At 41.1% G+C, this 26,800-nt stretch overlaps 1 protein-coding gene across 1 annotated transcript in view; it reads left to right on the top strand.

The window, feature by feature from the left end:
- Nucleotides 1-26,153, top strand: part of DNAJC18 (DnaJ heat shock protein family (Hsp40) member C18) — a 29,181-nt gene extending 3,028 nt beyond the window's left edge. The window contains exons 3-8 of the mRNA XM_052642455.1: nt 9,800-9,945; nt 12,808-12,993; nt 13,805-13,914; nt 14,925-15,034; nt 17,595-17,767; nt 22,876-26,153. Coding sequence (XP_052498415.1) covers nt 9,800-9,945; nt 12,808-12,993; nt 13,805-13,914; nt 14,925-15,034; nt 17,595-17,767; nt 22,876-23,000 — 850 coding nt within the window. The 3' untranslated portion in view covers nt 23,001-26,153. The remainder of the gene's footprint in view (nt 1-9,799; nt 9,946-12,807; nt 12,994-13,804; nt 13,915-14,924; nt 15,035-17,594; nt 17,768-22,875) is intronic.
- Nucleotides 26,154-26,800: the final 647 nt, after the last annotated feature.

The raw sequence follows: 26,800 nt of genomic DNA, 5'->3' as shown, positions 1-26,800 counted from the left end.
TTCCAAGGAGTAAGCGTCTTTTAATTTCATGGCTGCAGTCACCATCTGCAGTGATTTTGGAGCCCCCAAAAATAAAGTCTGACACTGTTTCCCCATCTATTTCCCATGAAGTGATGGGATGGGATGCCATGATCTTCATTTTCTGAATGTTGAGCTTTAAGCCAACTTTTTCACTCTCCTCTTTCACTTTCATCAAGAGGCTTTTTAGTTCCTCTTCACTTTCTGCCATAAGGGTGGTGTCATCTGCATATCTGAGGTGATTGATATTTCTCCTGGCAATCTTGATTCCAGCTTGTGCTTCTTCTAGCCCAGCGTTTCTCATGATGTACTCTGCATGTAAGTGAAATAAGCAGGGTGACAATATACAGCCTTGATGTACTCCTTTTCCTATTTGGAATCAGTCTGTTCTTCCCTGTCCAGTTCTAACTGTTGCTTCCTGACCTGCATATAGGTTTCTCAAGAGGCAGGTCAGGTGGTCTGGTATTCCCATCTCTTTCAGAATTTTCCACAGTTCATTGTGATCCACATAGTCAAAGGCTTTGGCATAGTCAATAAAGCAGAAATAGTTGTTTTTCTGGAACTCTCTAGCTTTTTCGATGATCAATAAATCAATCAATAACCTAATCTAAAAAAGGAAGAACAAAATAAATTCAAACAAACAGAAGGAAATAATATAGAGTGAAAATAAAGGAAATAGAGGATAGCAAAACAATAGAGATCAACAGAACCAAAAGTTGTTGGTTATCAACAAAACTGACAAACTTAGCTAGACTGACCAAGCCAAAAAAGGGAGAAGACTCAGAGAAATAAAATCAGAAGTGAAACAGGGGATATCACTACCAATCTTACAAAAGTAATGATGATGTAAGAGAATACTGTGAACAATTATATGCCAACAAATGAGAGAACATAAATGGATAAATTTAATTTCCCACAAATAAAAGTCCAGGCACCGATGACTTAACTGGTGAATTCTACCAGATGTCTGAAGAATTAACTAATCTTTCATTAACTATTACAGAAAATACCAAAGAAGGGAACACTTTCCAAGTCATTCTATGAGACCAGTATTACTCTATAACCAAAAGCAGATGAAAGCATCACAAGATGGGTACAGATTTCTGCAACATATAAAACATGTAAAAAGGATTATATATCTTGACCAAGTGAGATTTATCCTAGGAATACAAGGTTGTTTAACACATGAAAATAAAATAATGTAATATACCATATTAATAGAATAAAAGGACAAAAGTCATATGATCATTTCAATAGGTGTAGAAAAAGCATTTGACAAAATCCAACACTCTCATGATAACAGTATTCAGTACACTAGGAATAGAAAGGAACTTCCTCAACCAGATAAAGGTCATCTACAAAAACATCCACAGCTAACGTCATACTTAATGATGAATAATTTGATGTTCTCCAAGATCAGAAACAGGACAGGAACTAGACAACTACATTCACTCTAGCTATTACTATTCAACATTGTGCTGAAGGTTCAAGCCAGGGCAATTAGGCAAGAAAAATAAGAAGCCAACCAGTTTGGAAAAAAGGAGTAAAACTGTTCACATATGTTATAATCTAGTATTGAAAATTTTAAGGAATATACACACACAAACTATTAAAACTAATAAACGACTCCAGCAAAGATCAACATACAAAAATCATTATTTTTCTTTTTTTCACTTAGTAAACATATATTTATAGATATACAATTTCAGAATTCTAATCAAGAAATATAGTGGATCCATGTTCTTATTGCACATGGCTCAGCCCATCTAGGGACATCTACTGAAACCAGAGGGTCATGGTGATGGGGGCAGAGCACCGGGGTCAGCCCAGGCAGGTTGCTCTCATCCATATCCAGTTCTGAGTATCTCTCTTGGCTAGCGTGGCCACTTCATCACAGGGCAGGACTTTATTTATAAAGCCATATTTGACATTTCTTAACCAAGCTTCCTTTCCCAGCAAGAATCCTATTTGTTGGGGAACTTTTAAAAGAGAGCCAAGAGAAGCTCTGGGAGGGTAGTGAGCCCCTCCTGGCTGGCAGCTTGGGGGTACTAAGGCTTTGGGGGATGGCTGGCTCAATGACACATCCACTCCAGAGAAAAATTTGGGAAAAACAGTAATTCCAAAGGTTCAGTATAAACTGTGGAAATGAATAAAACCTCCCTCCCTCTCCCTGGCAGTAACTGCTATTTTGAGAAAAACTCTTTCGAAAGTGATGATAAGAAACTCTTGTGGTTCATCCTTTGTCCAACATGCAGGAGAAGGCCAGGTGGCGTCACGACCATGGAGGGTAGAGACAGAGGTGCCCACGGTCATGGACTTTCTTTAGGAGCCAGCTGCTGCCCCAGGGTCCTGGGCACCACCTGGTTGACTCTTCGAGGAAAAGCCTTCTGGAATCTTTGGTATATAACTTAGGAAAAACCAGTAGCAACAATGGGTCTATGCCCTTGGGCACCTATAAGGGAAAACTTGCATTATTATTTTTTTTTTCTATACATTATTTTTTATACATTATTTTTCTATACATTAGCAATGAACAGTCTGAAAATGAAAACAATTTCATTTATAACAGCATCAAAAAGAATAAAATGCTTAGGAATAAATTTAACAAATGTAAGATTGTACATTGAACACTATAAACTTCATTAAAAGAAATTAAAGAAACTCTAAATAAATGGGAAGTTTGCCTGTGTTTATGAATTGAAAGGCTTAATATTGGTTCAGTTCAGTCACTCAGTCATGTTCAACTCTGTGACCCCATGAACTGAAGCGTGCCAGGCTTCCCTGTCCATCACCAGCTCCTGGAGTTTGCTCAAACTCATGTCCATCGAGTCAGTGATGCCATCCAACCATCTCATCCTCTGTCTTCCTCTTTTCCTCCTGCCTTCGATCTTTCCCAGCATCAGGGTCTTCACATCAGGTGGCCAAAGTATTGGAGTTTCAGCTTCAGCATTAGTCCTTCCAATGAATATTCAGGACTGGTTTCCTTTGGGATTGACTGGTTTGATCTCCTTGCAGTCCAAGGGACTCTTGAGAGTCTTCTCCAATACCACAGTTCAAAAGCATCAATTCTTTGGCGGTCAGCTTTCTTTATGGTCCAACTCTCACATCATACATGACTTATGGAAAAAACATAGCTTTGACTATATGGACCTTTGTTGGTAAAGTAATGTCTCTGCTTTTTAATATGCTGTCTAGGTTGGTCATAGCTTTTCTTCCAAGGAGCAAGCATCTTATAATTTCATGGCTGCAGTCACCATCTGCAGTGATTTTGGAGCCCAAAAAGATAAATCTCTCTCTGTTTCCATTATTTCCCCATTTATTTGCCATGAAGTGATGGGACTGGATGCCATGATCTTAGTTTTCTGAATGTTGAGTTTTAAGCCACTTTTTCACTCTCCTCTTTCACTTTCATCAAGAGGCTCTTTTGTTCTTCACTTTCTGCCTTAAGGATGGTGTCATCTGCGTATCTGAGGTTATTGATATTTTTCCCAGCAATCTTAATATTGATAATATTCCTCAGATTGATCCACAGATTCAACACAAGCCCTATTAAATTCCTAGTTACCTTTTTTTTTGCAGAAATCGACAATCTGATCCTGAAATTCATATGAAAATGCAAAGGACCTAGAGTAACCAAGTGTTAGTCAGTCACTCAGTCGTGTCCAACTCTTTGTGACCCCATGGACTGTAGCCTGCCAAGCTTCTCTGTCCAGGGGATTATCCAGGCAAGAATACTGGAGTGGGTAGCCATTCCCTTCTCCAGGGGATCTTCCCAACCCAGGGATTGAACCTGTGTCTCCTGCACTGTAGGCAGATTCTTTACCATCTGAGCCACCAGGGAAGCCAAAACAGTCTTGGGAAAAAAAGTGCAAAGTTGGAAGACTCATACTTCCCAATTTCAAAACCTACTACAAAGATTCAGAATGAAGATAGTGTGCACTAGCATAGGACAGACATTTAGATCAATGAAATAGAATTGCCACTCCTGAGATAAACCCTTATATTTATGATTAATTGGTTTTTGACAAGATTGCCAAGACAATTTAATGGGGGAAAGATTAGTCTTCTTGTTGGGACAACTGGATATCCACATTGCAAAAAATGAACTTGTACTCCTCATACAAATAAAAAAATTAATTCTAAGACCTAAGGCCTAAATATAAGAGCTAAAACTATAAAACTCTTAGAAGAAAACATAAATGTAAAACTTTGTGACATTGGATTAGGGAGTGATTTTGTGTTGACAACCAAAGTACATGTTATAAAAGAAAATATAGGCAAATTGGACTTCATCAAAATTAAAAATTTTGTACTTCAAAAGATACCACCAAGAAGGTGAAAAATCAACCTACAAAACAGGAGAAAATATTTTCAAATTATATATCTGATAAGGGAGAGATGGAAAGAGAAAGAGAGAGGCAGGGGAGTATTTGCCATTGAATCAGAAATTGGAAACTAGGGTGGGGAATCCATAGTTTCAGGAATTGGAAACTAGGGTGGGGAATCCCCACAAGCAGCTATTGGGGAAGGACCCCGACTGATATTCCAGACCCTGCATTAATAGTCCTGACTGTGTTACTAACTTATTATGAACTCTTCAGCAACACTGTGAGCCTCTGCCTGCTCAGCTGAGTTGTGTGATAGAAAAAACTGGAGGTACTTTAAATGCCCATCAGTAGGGAATGTACGTGCATGCATGCTCAGTCCCTCAGTTGTGTCTGACTTTGCAACCCTGTGGATTGTTGCCCGCCAGGCTCCTCAGTCCGTGGGGTTTTTCCAGGCAAGAACACTGGAGTAGGGTGCCATTTTCTCCTCAAGGAGATCTTCCTGACCCAGGGATCAAACCCATCTCCTGCATTGACAGGTGGATTCTTTGCCACTGAACCACCTGGGAAGCCCATACATCCATAACAGTGCAAGAATATGCACCCTTTAGAAGAATGTGGTAGATTTTTTAAAAAGTATAGTTGATTTACAATGTTGTGTTAGTTTCTAGTGTGGAGCAGAGTATTGTGTTATGTAAAACTGAATATATATATATATGTTCTTTTTCAGATTCTTTTCTATTATAGATTATTATAGGATATTGAGTACAGTTCCTTGTGCTATATATATATAGTACGACCTTATTGATTATTTTATATGAAGTAGTATGTATCTGTTAATCCCCAAGTCCTAATCTATCCCCCTCCTTCCCACTCCCCCACCCCTGCTTTCCCCTCATTTCAGTTCAGTTCAGTTCAGTCGCTCAGTCGTGTCTGACTCTTTGCGACCTCATGGACTGCAGCACACCAGGCCTACCTGTCCATCACCAACTCCTGGAGTTTACCTAAACTCCTGTCCATTGAGTCAGTGATGCCATCCAACCATCTCATCCTCTGTCATCCCCTTCTTCTCCCTCCTTCAGTCTTTCCCAGCATCAGGGTCTTTTCCAATGAGTCAGTTCTTCGCATCAGGTGGCCCAAAGTATTGGAGTTTCAGCTTCAGTGTCAATCCTTCCAATGAACACCCAGGACTGATCTCCTTTAGGATGGACTGGTTGGATCTCCTTGCAGTCCAAGAGACTCTCAAAAGTCTCCTCCAACACCACAGTTCAAAAACATCAATTCTTTGGCACTTGACTTTCCTTAGAGTCCAACTCTCACATCCATACATGACTACTGGAAAAACCATAGCCTTGACTAGACAGACCTTGATGATGCTGTGAAAGTGCTGCACTCAATATGCCAGCAAATTTGGAAAACTCAGCAGTGGCCACAGGACTGGAAAAGGTCAGTTTTCATTCCTACCCCAAGAAAGGCAATGCCAGAGAGTGCTCAAACTACCACACAATTGGCACAAATCTCACACGCTAGTAAAGTAATACTCAAAATTCTCCAAGCCAGGTTTCAACAATACGTGAACCATGAACTTCCAGATGTTCAAGCTGGTTTTAGAAAAGGCAGAGGAACCAGAGATCAAATTGCCAACATCCGCTGGATCATGGAAAAAGCAAGAGAGTTCCAGAAAAACATCTATTTCTGCTTTATTGACTACGCTAAAGCCTTTGACTGTGTGAGTCACAACAAACTGGAAAATTCTGAGAGAGATGGGAATACCAACCACATGACCTGCCTCTTGAGAAACCTGTATGCAGGTCAGGAAGCAACAGTTAGAACTGGACATGGAACAACAGACTGGTTCCAAATAGGAAAAGGAATACATCAAGGCTGTATATTGTCACCCTGCTTATTTCACTTATATGCAGAGTAGAGAAACGCTGGGCTGGATGAAGCACAAGCTGGAATCAAGATTGCCGGGAGAAATATCAATAACCTCAGATATGCAGATGACACCACCCTTATGGCAGAAAGTGAAGAACTAAAGAGCCTCTTGATGAGAGTGAAAGAGGAGAGTGAAAAAGTTGGCTTAAAGCTCAACATTCAGAAAACTAAGATCATGGCGTCTGGTCCCATCACTTCATGGGAAATAGATGGGGAAACAGTGGAAACAGTGTCAGACTTTATATTTTTAGGCTCCAAAATCACTGCAGATGGTGATTGCAGCAATCAAATTAAAAGATGCTTACTTCTTGGAAGGGAAGTTATGGCCAGCCTAGACAGCTTTCCCCTCTGGTAACCATAAATTTGTTTTCTGTGTCAGTGAGTCTGTATCTGTTTTGTAAATCAGCTCATTTGTGTCATCTTTTTATAGTCCACATACAAGTAATATCATATGATATTTGTCTTTGTCTGACTTACCTCATCTAGTATGATAATCTCTAGATCCATCCTTGTTGCTACAAATGGCATTTCATTTTTTATGGCTGAGTAATATTCCACTATATATATATATATATATATATATATATATATATATATATATACACATACACACCACATCTTTTCTGTCCATTCATCTGGCTATTGTAAAGAGTGCTGCTGTGAACACTGGAGTGCATCTATCTTTTCAAATTAGAGTTTTCAGCTTTTCTGGATGTATGTCCAGCATCATATGTTCTATTTTTAGATTTTTTAAGGAACCACCATACTGTACTCCATAGTAGCTGCACCAATTTATATTCCTCCGAAGAATGTAGGAGGGTTTCCTTTTTTCCACACCCACTCAAGCATTTGTATTTTGTAGACTTTTTGATGATTGCCATTCTGACCAATGTGAGGTGATAGATACCTCATTGTAGTTTTGATTCACATTTCTCTAGTAATTAGCAATGTTGAGATCTTTTTGTGTGCCTGTTGGCCATCTGTAGAATGTGGTAGATTTTTAACAATAGCCAGTATTTACATCATGTCAGATGCTATCATGCATTTTAATGAATACTTAATTTAGTTATAACAGCTCTGTGAAATATAGGTATAATTATTAGCCCATTTCAAAAGATAACACAATTCACAGAGTTAAGTCCACAGCAAAGTCCTATGCCAGCCAAGGGATTTTGACTCCAGAGTTCATGTTGTGGTCCATCCATTCTCAAAGATGTGGTTTGGGAATCCCAAGACCATTTTGGAGAGGGGTCTGCAAGTATTAAACTCAGATACCAACCAAGGCATTTTGACTCCAGAGTTCATACTGTAGTCCATCCATTCTCAAAGGTGTGGTTTGAGAATCCCAAGACCATTTTGGAAAGGGGTCTGCAAGTTTTAAACTATATTTGTGAACTTCCCTAGAGGTCCAGTTGTTAAGATTCTTTGCTTCCACTGCAGGGGGTGCAGGTTTGACCACTGATCAGGAAAGTTCTACATGCTGCTTGGTGCAGCCCCCCCCAAAAAAACACATAATCTCTTCATAATAATACAAACACATATTTGCCTTTTTCACTTGAGAGGCTATATAATATCCAATTATACCTTTTTATAAGAGTATAAAAGACTTTTTATATCAAAAAGTTCAGAACTGCTGCTCTTGTGGTGTAAACTATTATCCCTGTACTTCTCATCTCTGTAAGTTACTGGTCAATCCCCAAGATAAAGTGTTGTTTAAAAAAAGGATGTAGAAGGGTGATTATAATATGCTTACATTTAGGTATTAATAAGAAAAAAAGGTAAAAAAAAAAAAATGGGGCCGTTTCTATACATGTGCTGTCTCTGTACATGGGAATCAGAAAACTTTTTTTTTGGCTGTGCTATGCATCTTGTAGGATCTCAGTTCCCTGGCCAGGGATTGAACCTGGGTTATGGCAGTGAAAGCTCAGAATCCTAACTACTAGGTCACCAAGGAAATCCCCACGAAAAACTTCTAACCGTGGTTATTCTTAGCATAGGAGATTGGGGGACAGAAAATGGGGAAGCAGGAAGTTGTTTCACTGTATATAGTTTAGTATTGGGGGTATTTTTCTTCTACCATCATTTCAGTTCAGTTGCTCAGTCATGTCCAACTCTTTGCAACCCCATGTCCAACTCTTTGGAACCCCATGCCAGGCTTCCCTGTCCATCACCAACTCCCAGAGTTTGCTCAAACTCATGTCCATCAAGTCGGTGATGCCATCCAACCATCTCATCCTCTGTCGTCCCCTTTTCCTTATGCCTTCCATCTTTCCCAGCATCTGGGTCTTTTCCAATGAGTCTGTTCTTCACATCAGGTGGCCAAATTATTGGAGTTTCAGCTTCAGCATCACTCCTTCCAATGAATATTCAGGACTGATTTCCTTTAGGATCTCCTTGCAGTCCAAGGAACTCTCTAGAGTCTTCTCCAACACCACAGTTCAAAAGCATCAATTCTTCGGCACTCAGCTTTCTTTATAGTCCAACTCTCACATCCATATGACTCCTTGAAAAACCATAGCTTTGACTAGACAGACCTTTGTTGGCAAAGTAATGTTTCTGCTTTTTAAAAAAAAATTTTACTGAAGGATAATTGCTTTACAGAATTTTGTTGTTTCTGCTCTTTAATATGCTGTCTAGGTTGGTCATAACTTTTCTTCCAAGGAGCAAACATCTTTTAATTTCATGGCTGCAGTCACCATCTGCAGTGAATTTGGAGCCCCCAAAAATAAAGTCTCACTATTTCCATTGTTTCCCCATCTATTTGCCATGAAGTGATGGGACTGGATCCCATGATCTTAGTTTTCTGAATGTTGATTTTTAAGCCAACTTTTTCGCTCTTTTCTTTTACTTTCATCAATAGGCTCTTTAGTTCTTCTTCACTTTCTGCCATAAGGGTTATTGATATTTCTCCAGGCAAGCTTGATTCCAGCTTGTGCCTCATCCAGCCTGGTATTTTGCATGATACACTCTGCATATAAGTTAAATAAACAGGGTGACAATATACAACCTTGACGTACTCTTTTCCCAATTTGGAACTAGTTTGTTGCTCCATGTCCAGTTCTAACTGTTGCTTCTTGACCTGCGTACAGATTTCTCAGGAAGTAGGTAAGGTGCCTTTATAACTTTTTAAAACAAAGTTTAAAAAGATAGCCATAAAAAGAGATACATTTAAAAAAATGGTTAGGGTATTTCTTCTGCCTTTGCTGTCCTGTGGTTCAACTTTGAGGACCTTAGATTGGGCCTTAATATAAGGATTAGTATACTTGTTCTACTCACTTACAGGGATATAGAAAGAATAAAATACTAGATGTAAAAATACTTTGAAAGGAATTAAGCTGTCACTGGGAGGAGGACATTGTTAGTGAACTGAATGATTCATTAATGTGTTCACCAGTTTTCTCTCTTTCTTTCTGCTTTGGATCTCACAGATTGAATATTGATTTACTATTTTGCAGTTAATTGTACAAAAGGGACCTTTGTAGACATACCCCAAAAATGTTTCTGATTTGTGTTTTTAGGATCAAGAAATGCAGAAATTACTATGAAATTCTGGGAGTTTCACGAGATGCTAGTGATGAAGAGCTTAAGAAAGCTTACAGAAAACTTGCCCTGAAATTTCATCCTGACAAGAACTGTGCTCCTGGAGCAACAGATGCTTTCAAAGGTCTGATCCTAAACTAATGCTTAATTATGCCCTCCTTGTGATGTTTGGTCACAGCAAGTTGTTTCCAGCCTCCCTTGTAATTGTTTTCTAAGGCTACCAGCAGGGTCTTGTTTTTTCCTGCCACACCTCTTAAATAGTGATTATTAGCATAGCTCTCTCCTTAATTTCTTTTGGGAAAAAAAAAAAAAGGTTTCTCTGTAATACCTTACAGAACCTTTTATTCTTTGATTCAGCAAATATTTATTGAAGATCTATGTGTCAGGTGCCAGGGTAAGTAAAACTGATATGATTCCTCTTGTGGAACTTAAAGGTTGATAGCCACTTGCAGGCAGGGCCTAGATAGCGTTTCAAAACTTCTTTGACCATGAAACTCTTTGTTCATGAAACCTGCATTATAAACATGTGGTTAGTATAAAAAGGCTTTATGAGACTTTGTAAAGAGCAAAAACATAGTTACAGATCAAAGCTTTTTCCATTGATTTCTGTGATACTTTCAGAAACATATTCTCAAAAAATATTTTGGATCCAATACATTAAAAAAATTTTACTAAAGAGCTTCACCCTGAGGCATGTCATTGATTCAGGAAAGGATTATCAGTGGATGCTAAAACCATTGTGTAATAGGTTGTTGTTGAATAGAATATTCACATAATGTCAAAGTATCACCCCACATAATACTTACTGATTTTGTTGTTATTTAGTTGCTAAATCATGCCTGACTCTCTTGTGACCCCATGGAATGTAGCCCGCCAGGCTCCTCTGTCTGTGGGATTTCCCAGGCAAGAATACTGGAGTGGGTTGCCATTTCCTTCTCCAAGGAATCTTCCCAACCCAGGGATAACCCCAGTCTGCTACATTGGCAGGTAGATTCTTTACTACTGAGCCACTTGGGAAGCCCAGACTGCACAGGAAATTTTTCTAAGTAATGGAGATAGCTAGCTGTTACTACTTTAAGCAAGTGATCTAATTTATCATCACCATTACTAGAACAATTTAACATTACATGTTGTAATACTATGTGGTATTCTTGCCAGAATGTTTAACCTGTATCTAATAAAGAGGAAACAATCAAAATATGGAACATTCTACAAAGAACACTGAACTACTCTTCAAAAAATTCAATAAAAGAAAAGCAAAAAAGGTGGGGAGACTGTTCCAGATGAAAAGAAACTAGAGATGTGAAACCAAGGGCAGTACATTAACCCTGAATGGATTTACTGGGTGATAATGAATTGGTGTTAATTTTCTTAACTGTAATATGATATTTTGATCATGTAGGAGAGTATCTTTCTTCTTCAGAGATGTATGCTAAAATATTTAGGAGTGAAGTATCATAATATCTTCAGCCTACTTCCAAGTGATTCAGCAAGAAGAAATGAATACATATTATATATATATGCATGTATGTGTAGAGCATTGAGAAAAGCCAAGTGGTAAAATACTAACATTGATGAATAAGGGTAAAGGTGTTTATTGTACTATTTTTTTCAACTTTTCTGGAGATTTGAATTTTTCAAAAGGAAGAGTAGGGACTTCTCTGGTGGTCTAGTGGCTAAGACTTGGTGCTTGCAATGCAGGGGACCCAGGTTCGATCCCTGGTCAGGGAACTGGATCCCACGTGCTACAACTGAAAGATTAAAGATCCCTAATGCCCCAACTAAGATGCAGCACAGCCAAATAAATAAATGTTTGTAAAAAAGAAAAAGTAACAAAAATGATAGATCTGAGACATTTTTTTTAAGTCAGCATTTACGTTAGAGGACAAGCTACCTTTGTTGATGTGCCTTTGTGAATCTCATTCTCCCCACAGTTTCTATAAGGAAACAGATAAACCACATTCTCCCCATACCTTCGTGTAGAGTATGTCACAGACTAATGCCATTTCTCTAAGAAATCTGCCAGATTTCAAGGGATGTGAATGTTTAAACAACTCTGTTTAGGTTTTTCTGTTTGTTTTTTTTTATTCTGCTTAACTGTTTTATTGCTATAAATACTTAATACAGTTCCCTGACTAGAAGACTCACAAGGAAATGCTCTTTGTGACTATGTTTCTGATAGTGTTGACTGAATTAAAGATAGGCAGGTGGGAATGACTTAAAAGATTTTTTTTTAAGATTTCTTTGATTGGTGATTCTTTGATTGGTGGAACTGACTGTATGTTTAAATGAAATTGGACAAAGTTTGCACATTTGTGCACAAGGAGAAGTGATGGTATGCTTATGTAGTCTATTCAGACTTTGATCCCTTACTGAGGCACTGGACATATTTTTTTTGTTGTTTTTTTAAGCCACGATGATTGGCTTGTGGGATCTTAGTTCCCCAACCAGGGAATGAACCTGGACCCTCAGTAGTGTAAGCACAGGTTCTAACCACTGGATGACCAGGGAATTCCCTGGAGATACATTTCCTAATTTCTAAAAACTATGTTTTAAAGTAAGCTGAAATAAGACTGATGACTGAGGATTTTGCTTTTAACCAAGTAGGAGGCTTTTTATTTATTATTTTATTCAGGAGACTGTATGTGACTTCATGTTAGAATACCATTGCTTATGTATAAACTGTTTCTGATCATGAACTATTGCTCTCAAGTAAAATAACACATTTTTGTTGAGGGAGAACAGTACTTCTAAGTTTATCCTGACTCCAGTGTTGTTTAAGGCTTATCAAACTAGATCTTGGGAAGATTTCAAGGGCAAGCACTTCGGTGAACTTTCCAGGCCCAGTGACCTCTCTTTGGGTCACTGTGAAGTTGTCCAGCACCAACTCTTCACTGCTACTCTGGGCTCTTCTTCACTGCTACTACTGTGATTACCCTCAGCTGCAACAGACTGTGTACTCTGGTGCTTTTCGTTTTTGTTGCAGCAATAGGAAATGCCTTTGCAGTCCTGAGCAATCCTGACAAGAGACTCCGCTATGATGAATATGGGGATGAACAGGTGACTTTCACTGCCCCTCGAGCCAGACCTTATAATTATTACAGGGACTTTGAAACCGACATCACTCCAGAAGAGCTGTTCAATGTCTTCTTTGGAGGACATTTTCCTACAGGTTAGTATCCCAACTTTTTTCATTTAAAAAGTCTTAGGAACTTTCCTGGCGGTCCAGCGGTTAAGACTCTGCACTTCTGCAAGGGGCTCAGGTTTGATCCCTGGTCGGAGAGCTAAGATCCCATATGCCATGTGGTGTGGCCAAAAACAGTCATATATATTTTCAGGATCTGGATAGAGGGGCCATGGTATGGTAGAAACAACAAGACTTTGGAATCAGATAAGCTGAGGTTGAAGTCGTCTCCAGCCTCCAACTATGTATGATTTTTACTTAGTCCTTCTGATCTTGTTTCCTTACCAAAAAATGGGGCTGATAATACCAACCTCACAGGGCTGCTGTAAGGATTGGATATTTTTTAAGTGTTTTATAAATTAGAAGCAAAATTCCTTTATTATAATTATTGTAAACTAGCACTTATATAAAGGTTAGAAAAATACCCCCAGAGAATTGGAAGTAAATTGAATTTTGTGGTGTTGCTATTAAAGATACTAGTGACGTAATCTGATATTGGGCAAGAAGGCAGATAAGAGCATGTCAGACAGGATTCATGGCCCTGGTGCTGTTTCTTTCTCTGCCTCTTGGGTTTCTCTCACTCACTAGTTACAAAGGACTGTTTAAATAAGGGTGAGAGAGCTTAGCATGTCCCATTTTCAGCTGGTTCACTTGATATACCTAGTGTCTTATTTTTCTATTGGGTAATATGGGACAATACCCTACCCTCAAAGAGCCTAGTTGGAAGCACGGACCTTGGAAAAGGCAAGGAAGAGGTGTGTGCCATATTGAGTGCTAAGTATTTTTCTTTCTTTTCCAGGAAATATACATATGTTTTCAAATGTGACAGATGACACCCACTATTACCGCCGGCGGCACCGACATGAAAGAATGCAGACACGGAAGGAAGAGGAAGAACATAAGCCTCAGGTACCTGGGGAGGACAGGACAATAGCTGCCCATAAACGCCCATACTGAAACTGACCATTATGGCGTAAGATCAGGTTTTTAAAGTTCAGCTTGAGATATATGCTAAAGTGTGCTTTAGGAAAGCGAAAGCATGGTAAGAAGAGCTGGATAACTGGCTCAAATAGGCCAGAATGGTACCCCCTCCCCCACCCATTCTTTGGTGACTATCCCAGGAAATCTGTTCCCCTATGGTGCTGTCTTGAAAAAGATTTTCTTGACTGCAGAGAATAGGCACCCCCTTTATAATATTCAGTTCTAAAGGGGGTTTAAATTAAGGGATCGAAGGAGTCTCATGAAGCTCAAGGGCAGGAAGCACGCTGGGCCTTGTGACAGATGGGAACCAGGAACTGGGGTGCTGTCAGGCATCACGCAGCTGTGCTCTCCATGACTCTTGGGGCCAGACTGTCTCTCCAGTTTTCCTGACTCTCTGCATCTGCTTTGTTCTCTCTAAGCAGCCTGGCTTTTCTACTTCCCCTTGCAAGTGTCCAGTCTACAGTGCCTCTGAGTATGTGTCCTTTCAAGTGACTGCCTAGCAGTGAATGGTGATGACTCTCAATCCCAGATTCTTAGGAGGGAGAATGTGATCATCCCTGCTATGGTCAGATGTCTGCTAGATGTCCCCCAGTCTGCTCAGCTGAGGCCAAGGCAACAGAACTGCATGATAACATGACCTCGTGAGGTTCACAGGCTGGGCAGACTAGTGCACAGGTGTCTGCTTCATTGGTCTTGGAAAAGGAGGCTGCAGGATTCCTGAGTGTCAGTCCAGGTTGTTGGTGGGCCCCCTTCAGCCTTTTCAGCAGACAGAATGGAGCTGTTTGGTACTTCCCAGCAGAAAATACAACCTTCTCAGAAAAACTTTGGGCAATGTGCAATGCATTAGTAATGCATATTTTCTTTGGGAAAACTGTCCTATTTTCAGTAAGCTTTATATTGATGAAGAGCACTTACACCAGATATTTTTTCTTTTTCAGACTACATATTCTGCATTTATTCAGTTACTTCCAGTTCTGGTGATTGTGATTATATCTGTGATTACTCAACTGCTAGCTGCTAATCCCCCATATAGTCTATTCTATAAATCGTAAGTCAAATACTTAAAAATCTTTCTTAACAACAAGCTGGTACATTACTAACATTTCATGTCACCTTTCGTTGTGGAAAACTCTGGTTTTGTGTTTAAAGGAACAGCTGGATAGTAATAATGCAGAGACTCAAAATTACTTCAGGCAGTTTCCCATGCACTCAGGACCTGGATAGTTTTGTTCTACAGCGACATCATCTGGTCAACTGCAGAAGAGCAACAGCTGGTTTCTGAGGGATTAACAGACTAACTCCAGGTTCAGATTAAATCTTTAACATTCCATGTTAGGGTTAGAAAGGACCTTAATGAGCTTGTGAAAATATCGCTGCACCCCTGTGAATCTGAGAACATAGTAACTAAGATCTAGTGATTATGTCCAATTTAAGAAACTGCAAGATTAGAACTTTTATTCATAAGGCTGTACAGTCAAACCATAGTATCTCATTTCTTTGCTTTTGCTAAAAATATAGAAATCATTATAAAGTTTGTATTGCATGAAAAATATGAGCTCTGATAGGAATTTTTAAATTTCTTCAATTAAGTATTTCAGTTAAATCAGTTCTCAAAGTTTGATCCCTAGACCAAGCATTAAATGGCAACATGTTAGAAGTGCAAACTCTTAGGCCTTACTCTGTATCTATTGAATCAGAAACTCTAGAGGTGAGAACCAGCAATATGAGTTTTAACAAACCTTCCAGATAATTCTGGTCCATACTAAATTTGAGAATCACTGGTTTATTTTTTTTAAATTAATAATGGGAAATGAGCCATTATTCACAATTAGAGTTTAGCGGACAAAAACCTTTCAAATGTGGACTCCGTCGTGGAATAGTACCTAAGAGGAAGAGCTCTTGTTGGTGATCACTATAGCCTTAAGGCTATCATTCTAGATCAATATCTTCATTTTACAGAGAGGAAAGCTGAGACTCAGAGAGAGGTTATTGCTATCAGGTCACGCTGGCCTGAGTCCCTCTGATTTCCTGACTTCCCATATTTCTCCATATGCTACTGCCACCTCCTTTCTCATCAGGCCAGTGAGGTAGGCAGGAACCTGCCCTCAGCTTTCCAGAAAGAGGCAAGAGCAATCATGGCCTGAGCTCTTAGACATCCAGCAAGATCCATGAGCTAAGAGATCAAAGGAAAAAGCTAGGAAAAGGTCAAATATAACTCCTTTAAGATAGACTTTGTTCAGTCTGAACAAAGCTTGGATTTGCACAGTACCATCACATTGTTTTAACTGGAATTTGAGCTCCCTCCTATACTTTCTTATGGTTAGACTTTAGTTAACCCACGACCTGTTAAAGTTTCTGAACATCAAAGACTTTGTGATATCACTAAGAGTTAGCCTGGAGGTATAATTGAAATCTTTTGTCTCAGTTTTTTGCAGTTCTCATCTAACAGCTATGTGTGAAGTACTTTTTATCATGTCCTAAAAATTGGAACTAAGTTGGTATAAACTGTCTAGTTATTTGTGAATAGTTTACAGTAGCGATCATTTCATTCAACCAACATTTACCAGTAGCCACTCTGTGCCAGCTGCCATGCCAGGTCCTGCAGAATATATAAATTGATTTTTAAACTTTCAGCATTCTACTTTTAACAGAGAAAACAGTCTAAGAAAGGTGAATCCAGGTAGCTGCACCTCCATGTTCATAGCAACAATGTTTACAGTAGCCATGACATGGAAAAAGCCTACACACACACGCGCACACACATATATACACAAAGAGGAATGTTATTCAGCCCTAAAAACGAAAATTCTAGCATTGCTGACTACACTGAGGGACTCTGAAGGCATTATGCTAAATGAAGTAAGTCAGAGAAAGACAAATACTGTATAATCTGTACTGCAAACACTGTATAATATAATCACTTATATGTGGAATCTTAAAAAAAAAACTCAGAAAAGGAGATCAAATTTCTGGTTACCAAACGTGGAAGAGAGAGGGAGGGGGAATTGAAGAAAGATGGTCAAAGGTGCAAACTAATAGTTGTAAGAGAAATATTAGTAAATATGATGTATGTCACATACAATACAGTGTTACAGTAGTGAACACTGCGGTATGATAGGAAATGATAGAAAAGTTAAAGAGACTAAGTAATAAGAGTTCTCATCACAAGGAAAAATTTTTTCCTTTATCCTCGTCTTTTTTTTTTTTGGTCTTCTTTATTTTCTTTTTATTGTATCTGTAGGAGAAGACAGATGTTAGCAGATTACCTATTAGACATGTTAGACCTTGTGGTAATCATTTCACAATATATGTAAACCCAACATGATATATGTCTTAAATTTAAAGCGGGAGAAAGAAGAGAGGGAGATGACTCATTTAAGAGAATAAAGTAAATATGCTGAGACTGAATCCACTTGAACATGCTCATAGAGTAGCAACAATGACAACATTGTACTTACTGCTTTGCTTGGGAAATAATGAATGTTGTTGTATTAGAAATGGTATCTGCATCTATGAAGAGGTGAGTGTGATGATGATATCAGCGAGGCCAGTGCTAAGAGTGATATTTCCAAATATAACAAACACACCTGAGCCTCTCCTTATTTTAGGACCTTGGGCCACACCATTTCTAGAGAAACCCAGAACCTACAGGTGCCTTACTTCGTGGATAAAAACTTTGACAAGGCCTACAGAGGTGCATCTCTGCGTGACCTGGAGAAGACGATAGAGAAGGATTACATTGATTACATCCAGACCAGTTGCTGGAAGGAGAAACAACAAAGTAAGAGGCTTAAAAGGGGCTGTTAAGCAAGGTGCCACCCTGAGGGATCCCCAGCGTAGTGATCTCTCCTCTCTTTCTGAGCTACTCATGTTTATGTGAACACGGACAGGACAGAGCCCCATTCAGGATATTAGAAATATGATAAAGAGGGAGGCTTACAACAGGATACGTGTGGCCAGGGCTTGAAATCTTTAGGGACTTAGGCAGTACTAGTTGCCTGTCTGTCTGTCTCTGAGTTGCTACATCTGTCTGCCTATCTGCCTTCTGTCCTTTCTTTGCCAACTGCTTTCCTACGTTTTTTCAGGCTCTCCTTCACAGCCTTGATTTGCCCTAGTTTGTTTTGGTTGCCACCCTCCTATTCATTCTCCCAGCTTCCCCAACCCCACCAGTCATTGGCCCCTTTCTATGTCACAAGCTTCCTCTTTAAGTAGCTCGCTGCTTTGGTCCATGGTTTCCTAATTCCACATTTCCCAGAGGGAAATCTGATCCAGCCTAACCAAAGTTTGATAGGTTGTTGTTATTGAGTCTGGTGCCCCTTCTCTTCCCCTCCAATCAGCTGTGGCCACACAGAACAAAAGTGAGTCTTACTGGAACACGCCTTCCACACCATTTCCCTGTCTGGAGACAGCGAGGGTGACGGTGTTGGCTTACGATTTGGCTTACGACTCCAGTGAGCATTCATGGGGAGTGCTGTAACAAGGCGGCCCTGCCTCGGCCAACAGGCTCCCTTTCCTCCCACTTGAATTCCCCCCCCCCCCCCCCCACACACACAGAGGCATTAGTAATTGTATAAAACTTGGCTTTGGTTAATTTTTAAAAAGCAAACTAACTCATTTTTTTTTTGTTTTTAAATTGGTTTTACCATATATCGACATAAATCCACCACAGGTATACATGTGTTCCCCATCCTGAACCTCCCTCCCACCTCCCTCCCTATACCATCCCTCTGGGTCATCCCAGTGCACCAGCCCCAAGCATCCTGTATCCTGCATTGAACCTGAACTGGCGATTCATTTAACTCATTTTTAAAAACTTATCACTGGGTATTATTAAACATCTAACAGTGTCTGATAAATTTAGATCCTCAGTCACAGTGCTACTAAGCGCTTGCTGACCCATCTGCATCCCAGCCCCACCCCAAATTAATCTTTGCTTCCTCTGTGTGTTTAAAGCCCTTCACTCATCCTACTGAGACAGTACCATCCTCACAGTGTTTGTGTCCTCTAGGTACATGACAGCCTCCCTGCTGGACTCTGGGCTCTCTGAGGTCAAGAACCATGTCTTACTAATTTTGTGTCCCAAGCCCTTGGCACAATCTTTGCTTCAGAACAGATGCTCAACAAATGTCTTTTGAAGAGAGGATTCTCAGGACTGGAAAAAGTGAAACTGCTGAGGGCTAGGGATCACTGAGCAGGGCTAGTGTCCTAACGCTGGCCCTGAGGGATCTTGTATCCACACTCTACTCCTGTAGGGTGGAGCCCACCTGACTTCTGAGTGCCTTAGGAGCATAGTGGGCATTGACTTGGATGTAAGGGGGAATTCAGCAGGAGGAGGGGATTGCTTTTCTTATTGAAAAAACAAAAAACAAGGGGTCTGGAAGTAACCCTACTCACTGTTAAACTAGGTTTTTCTAGTTTCAAAAACCAGGAAATAATTTTAGAGCAAGATAGAGGCCTTAGACTTAAAGGCATTATAATTGATCGCCTGATCCAAATCAGGTGAGGGTCAGTGTATGTCCTAAGAGTCTCCATTGTTTTAGGCCCTGAGAGGGTTTTGAATTTATTGCTTTATGCAAGAAATTGATGAAAATATATATTTCTTAAATCCTCCCCTCCCCCCCCACCCACACCGGCTAGAACTATGCAAAGAGCTCATAGTTAGGATTTCCTCGTGGCTCAGACGGTAAAGACTCTACCTGCAATTCAGGAGACCCGGTTTTGATCCCTGGGTCAGGAAGAATCCCCTGGAGAAGGAAATGGCAACCCACTCCAGTATTCTTGCCAGGAGAATCCCGTGGAGAGAGGAGCCTGGCAGGCTACATTCCATGGGGTCACAAAGAATCGGACACAGCAACTAACACTTTCACTTCCATGGAAAGGATTACACCTAAAGCGGCTTCTAGCCTTGTGTTCCCATCTTCGTGAGGCCTGCTTCCAGGGCTTTGGCACCCTCCAGGTATAATCAGGTGGGTGAGCATGACACGTGTACCCACAAGTTCCAAACCGGGGGTTATCAGCACACACCCCTTAAAAATCTATTTCTGGCATTTAAGGATGGTGGCTGTCCAGAGCCTCCACACAACCCAAGTGCCATTTGAGAACAGGCAGCATCTGCCCTCTGGATCCAACAGCAAGTGCAGCCAACGTGGTTAAATTTAGCACATGGATGGAGGTTGTAAAAATAAACCTGCTTGAGAACAAAGTTCAGTCTTGGCAAAATATCGAATGGAAACTGCTTTTAGCAAAGGTTAGCCATTGTCTTTTAAAGTCTTTTGTTAATTTCTTTTCTCTGCTCTTCCTTAGAATGCTTCATCAGAGTGAATTTCTGAGTACTCCTTTAGTGTAAACACTGATTGCCCTGTCTACTCCTTCACAGCTGCATCTAGATAATAAAGCCAGTGCTAGGGGAGGTGGCCATGGCCCTGGGCTGGCACAGACCGAAATGAAAGGCAGGACTGCCTCCGGACCTGGCTGAGCGGGACTGAGACCCCAGCCCTGCCTGGCAGAGGAGAACTGTCCATGCTCTGGAGCAGGATAGCAGAGAGGGCAGGAGCTTAGGCTTTGAAATGGGGATAAAATGAACTTCCTCCCAAAGAGGCTGTATGGATTATAGAAGATGACATGAGTGTAACACTTAGCATAGTGTCTAGCGTATAGTAAGTGCCCAGATCCTAACAGAATCCAGACCTTGCTTGGCCTTGCTCAACTAGATGTAGCTCTGACTCACAGGGCTGGATCATGAGGGTGGTTGGGATCTGTCAGGACTCCCATCTGAGCTTTTGGGCAGAGTATTTTGGGAGAGGAGGCTCTGGGACTTGCTTCTCTTGGCAATTTGCCCAAGTCAGGTTACTCTGAAAGCTCAATGCTCGGTTCATCTATTACACTGGCATTCAGGGCAGGGGAAACATTATGCAGAGAAGGAAAAAATGTTCCCTGGATTCTGCCCCTGCCAAAGATTTTGTTTTTCCTTAGAAGGTACTGAATATTAACAGAACTTGTCAAAAGTAACATATTCTTTGAGTTGAGCTTTTGTTCATTGAAGTACAAAAGGATTCAGTGGCTATCTGGAGAGAAGTTTCTCCAACCATGATCATGGGGGTGTGGGGCATGGTTCCTTGAAACACTGTCCTTGTGCAAGGTCATTGTTCTGGAGCAGGGTTCTAAACCTTTGGAGCATGTTTTGAGAAAGCATTCATATATGTGCACGTATGTTTTCTTTCATCAGCTTATTACAGTGGTTGTCAGTGTAGAAAGTAGAAAGAATCACTAGCCGTTAATGTTTTCTGGAATGAGATTTCAGGCAGTGAGACATTTGGATAAGGTCAGTAACAAAAAACCCTAAGGAAATCACTTCAAGGAAAAGCTGAGCCACAGAATCTGCTCTACATACTGGTGCAGCTGTGACTCCAGAGGACCACAGAGTCCTCTTGAACAGGTTTCCCACATGCCAAAGCAGCCAGACAAATGGAGTCAGTGCCCAGCTCTGGGTGGAACAAGGCAGCAAGGACTCTCATTTGGGTGCGCCCCATGATCCTCCACGAAGCTGCATCACCCGCGAGGATGCCCATGCCAAGGCAAGCTCTGGCTGGCACGCAATGCAGGCCCCACGCCACGGGGTGAAAGCACATTGTTCTGGAGCCTAGGAGACTTGCTGCTTGCCAAGCAACTGCTGGGCCAGGGCCCGGGCTCTGAGCCCCTATTGTAGAGGGTGGGTTTTCATGCATCCCCACCCCTCACCCTAAAGTCCTGCACTTAATCTGCACTTTGGGCCTTACTTGGTGTAAACGGAATCATTGTGAGCAGAAATGCCAGTATTTTGTGTTGATAGAGACTTATTCAGAAACCAATGCTCATTGTTCCCCGTGGCTAAATATTAAGTCCTGTTTCCAGTCAGTTTGCTGATTAATCAGACAGGTGCCTCTCGTTCACAAAGAAAAACAAAATCTGTCAGCAAGGTGATTAAGAATGAATAGGCATATTTAAGAATGATTAAAATAGCATTTTCACAAGTGTGGGCCTTTAAACACTGAGTAGCTGTCTGCTGTTGAAGCTACACAGGCCCTCCAAGCATGCCTTCCTGTTAATACACATCATGTCTCTAGAGGTTCTCTTCAGGCATTCCTTCCTCAGAGTGTCTCTGAAACTATACAAAAGAATAAAAAAGAGAGGTAGCCAAACCGCTGCTGAGTCCAGGAGGACAGCAGAGATTATATTCTGGTTGAAAATAGAATGACCTTCTCCACTATGAGGAGAAAATGAAATATATTTCGTCAAGGAGATAGAGGTCACCAGATCCAGATGATTTCACTTTTAAAAGAATCCAGCTGCCTTTGCCCTTTGAGTTAGGGGCCCCCCATGTGGTGAGGGCATGAAGGATGCAGCCAGCAGCCTGGGCACCTAGAGCAGGCAGGCCCCCAGAGGAGGGCTCTGTGTCCAGCAGCGCATGTGAGTTATGCTCCAGCGACTCAGGAAGGGTGAAGCAGCTGCCTTTGTTTCAGATGACAGGAACAGGCGATCGGACTCCATTCTCTCCCAACTGCCACTTGAATACCATTCGTAGGAAAGCCTTGAAACAGAGTCTCCTCTTACTGCACACGTGCAGGTTTCCTAAGTCTGGTGCCAAATGTTCTATTGATAAGAACTAAGTCCGGTGCTTTTGTAATGGAGCACAGATACTGTCGGACTCCAGGATCACAGGTGTCCCTTAATCCTCAGCACCTGGTGTGGTATAGCTTCCTGATACATGTTTCTCGAGTAAATGAGTTTTTTTCTTAAACTTAATTGAAAGAAAAAGCATTAAAGTAAAAGGAGCTTTGCTTCCAGAAGTATTGAAGTGAAACAAAGGAGCTCAACTCTCTTGATGAATTGGTTACGTCTTTTATCTTTCAGAGTCGGAGTTGACCAATTTGGCAGGATTATACAGAGATGAACGATTGAAACAGAAAGCAGAATCGCTGAAACTTGAAAACTGTGAAAAACTTTCCAAACTTATTGGCCTACGCAGAGGTGGCTGAGAGGCCGATAGTCCTACGCAGGCTCGGGGTTTTGCTACATGTTACTGTTTATGTTCCTAATTCCATTTTATAATACAAAATTAGGAAATGATGAACATTTCACAATTTGCTAACTTTGTTTGGTGGGCAGAGTTGGAGGCGCTTCAGCATGGAGCCAGACTTGTCATCACAGAATCCTTCCTGGGGATTGGCTTCAGGAACAAGGGGCAGGTCATCTAAATTCACGGCCAAGCGTTAGATGCAGCCCCCTGAGCCGTACCTACCTGCCTCTAGGAATGTAGTTCACGGCATCCCAGAGCAGATTCCTATTTTCTTCCTTCTTCAGTGAAGTCTCAATACCCAGTCATTCCTAGGCTTAGCCAAAGCAGCTTAACATTGGTTGTTTACAATGTGCAACGAGAATTATACCTCTCCTGCTGTTAGAGTCACCTCTCCACCAGATCCAGCTGTTGTAACCACTTAGCTTTCCATTTTCAAAGGGGAATGCAGAGAAACGCAAACTGTTGTCCACAGTTTTCCATTTGCCTAATCTCTGTTCAGTTACTGGCATTAGCAAACTACCTGATTTCAGCTCCTTTTACTTTCTTAACCCTCTCTCTTACAGAGGGCCCAGAAATTAACAGTTACTGAGTAAACAGTTCAATGGACACACACAAACAGGGGCCAGGGGTAAAGGTAAAAAGCAAGTCTGAGTCATCAGCTGTTCAGTGCAGTTTCCCTAGTCCATCATAGAACCCGGAGAATGTTCTTTGTCATTTTTCCTTGCAGCATCACACTGAGCTGAGTCCGTATACCCCATAGAGGTACAGTGGTCAGACCTAAGAGGAGGCATTCCCACCCAGCCAGGCTGCTCAGACCTAGAGATAGAGAGGAAAGACCCTTAGTCTGTGGCTTGGGGCCTGGCGGGATCTGGCGTTGGTAGGAGATGCTTTTCTCATGTAGTCAATGTCTGTTAAGTGCCTGGTATGGATGAGACCATCCGCCCACAGAGGCTACATGGTTGACCTGGGTCACACAACTGGTTGTGGCAGAGCTAGATGGTAGGCTGATTATCAAGTACAAAGTGAGTGCACATCCCCCTTGCTCAGGTGATTCTAACCATATTGGTAAAAGCAGAAGCTTTCCCAAGGATGCCCCTCCTGCACCACCTCCCAGCCTGGGACCTGGTATCCTTTCTATGGCAGTTCTGCATCCACTCAGCACACCTCACTACACCACTTATCATACCAAACAAAAAGAGGCAACTCTTCCCACTGGTGACAAGGAAGAGGGAAGCCATCGCATGGGCTGTGTGGTTCTGGGACTTCCTGTGGAGGTGAGCTACAGGATTGAGTTGCCCAGATTGTATCATGAATCTGAACCTAGAAGGATCAGTAGGTGACTGTAGTCAACACTCCATGTTTTTTTCAGGATGGAAGAAAAGTTCCTGTTGCAAGGAGAGTCTACATTAAAACTCATTTCCAAAGTAGAGTTTCTTCTTTCAGTGGCAGAGCCATTTAAGCTGTTTAAGCAGACGTATTTAGTATGGGTCCACCTGGGAGCATCCCACAGGGTCAGGAGATGAGTGCAGAGGTAGAGAGTGGGGCTTTGGTGGCTGGTAGGGGACACCTGCTCAGTTCCAGGGAGGGACAGCAGCTCCAGAGATGGCCAAATTTTTGTCACCCAACTAGGTCTTATCTTCTGGGTTTGGGGGGACTTCCTTGTTCCCCCTGGAGTAATTGAAGGGATTTACATGGTAAAATGTGCCTGTGAGCCAGATGGGCTGTAGAAGGTTGTTTTCCTATATGTTTAAAAATTAAAGCTCTACTCTCCCCAGCCCCAACCTCTGCTAGAAAATGGGCCATAATTAAACTGACTTGACAGGTTAAAAGTCCCTGCTCTAGGTGCCCATGAATAGTAGTCACACATTTTATGGATTTCATGGCAGAGATGAGTTATCTGTGATGATACTAAATAGAGGCAATACTAACTCACTTCATTAGATGTCAGGTCTATTGTCTGTTTTTATAGCACTGATGGTACCGTTTTATTTATTACCAAATAGACAACAACACTCACATCTGGTTTTCCTCAAGGGGATAGTATGTGCTTTGGATTGAAGGATAGTTTAATCTATTTGGTACTGTCCAGAATATTGTTAAACTATAATTTCCTGGGTTGCATTTTTAGATGGGTTGTTTGCATGGTGGCAAAATAAGCGTTTTCCTCTTGCCTACATCATTTGGAAGGTTTTATCATATATAAACTTTCTAGTTATGGCTTATTCTTGCTGTCAGAACTTGGCATGCAGCTCTCGACTATTTTTATGAGCATGAATGCAGACTGGCGACGGGGCTAAGAAGTAGGGCTTGAGGCTCAAGCAGAAACCGAAGCTCTCAAAAGAATGGAAGTGCCTTCTGCAGTACATGATCAGCAGTGAGGAGGGTGGGATAAAAACCCATCTCATTACAAAGGGCAGCACAATTTGAAGGCATCTGTGTCCTCAGGTTAGCAACCCTGGGGTTCATCTGCTCAAACTAGAAGGCTTCTGAACTTCCTTGATCAGCTCTAGGCCTCACAGTTTGGGAAAAGTGACCAGTAAGAAAACACCATTGCTATTCTTTCTGTTGGAAACTGTTAGAAATTATGCTGAACTCCAAACCCCATGTGGAATCCAGCAGCCTGGCCAAGCTATGTGTCATTCTCATTTATGTCCTCACACTCAGGACTGGCTTTGTGAGGAGACACTGTTGGGATTCCAGAGCTTTCTGTTATGAATTGGCCACACATGCAAGTTTGCTGTCTGCATGCACTGTTCCTCATAGGAGCTAGCGCTTAATTAGTATTTATTTTTTATTCATTTAAGGTGTAAGCTTAGTGTCCTAATATATTTTTGGAAAGGACCAACTTACTATACATCTTATTTTTTGAGCCTGCATTGTTGATACCTCGTGCAGTGACCACTGAGAAACTATATACCTATGTGTTAGATATTGATTACATCATTTGCATCACATTGAGTATTTGTAATTAAAGATGTGAATATTCTGTGACCAGAACCAGGTTTGACACAGATGGAATCAGCTTATGATGGAGTGAAAATCCTGAAAAATCTGGTCACCTGATCCACAGCATCTGGACTGAGTGTATTTTAACAAAGAAATTAAATGATTTTATATTAAAAGAATGGCTTTATATTTTTCCTTTGTTCTTTTACCTTTGCCCATGGCACTCTTAGGTCCTGCATATTTCCTGACTCCTTGGAGCCACTTAGGACTAGACTAGACCAGAGCTCTTTACCTCTGCTCCAGTGTTCCCTCATACATCAATGGAATTATTGGTGTTTAGAACAATAGATAGCATTGGTGACACCACCAATTCAGTATTTGTTTTCCATCGGATATCAGCAGCTACAGCTTATTACAACCAACAGATACATAAAATCTACTTAGAACATCAGGTGTTATCCCAGTTCCTTGCTGGTTTTGTTCCTCATGGTCCTGTTAGGTTAGTCATGGCTTAGAAATACAGGACATTGTTAATATAATAGTAATACCTTTCATGTGAAGAAAGATTAAGATTACTCAATTCAGCAAAGATGGAGAACTCACTATGTGCCAGGTGGGCTGAGCTTTTGGGATGAAGATCAGGAAACAGTGAAAGCCAGCACCACGGCTCCTGGAGCTCTCGTCTAATAGGGAGGCCAATTAGACAATGCTCCCCAGTGGGATGAATGTCAAAGGGGGGATCAAAGGAATCTGTAACAATGGGACTTAATCCAGGATGAAGGATCAATGAAAACAATTCTGAGGGAAAAGAGA

Source organism: Budorcas taxicolor, chromosome 7, assembly GCF_023091745.1.
Source record: "Budorcas taxicolor isolate Tak-1 chromosome 7, Takin1.1, whole genome shotgun sequence".
Classification (NCBI taxonomy): Eukaryota; Metazoa; Chordata; class Mammalia; order Artiodactyla; family Bovidae; genus Budorcas; species Budorcas taxicolor.
This window is presented reverse-complemented; position numbering and strand designations above follow the sequence as displayed.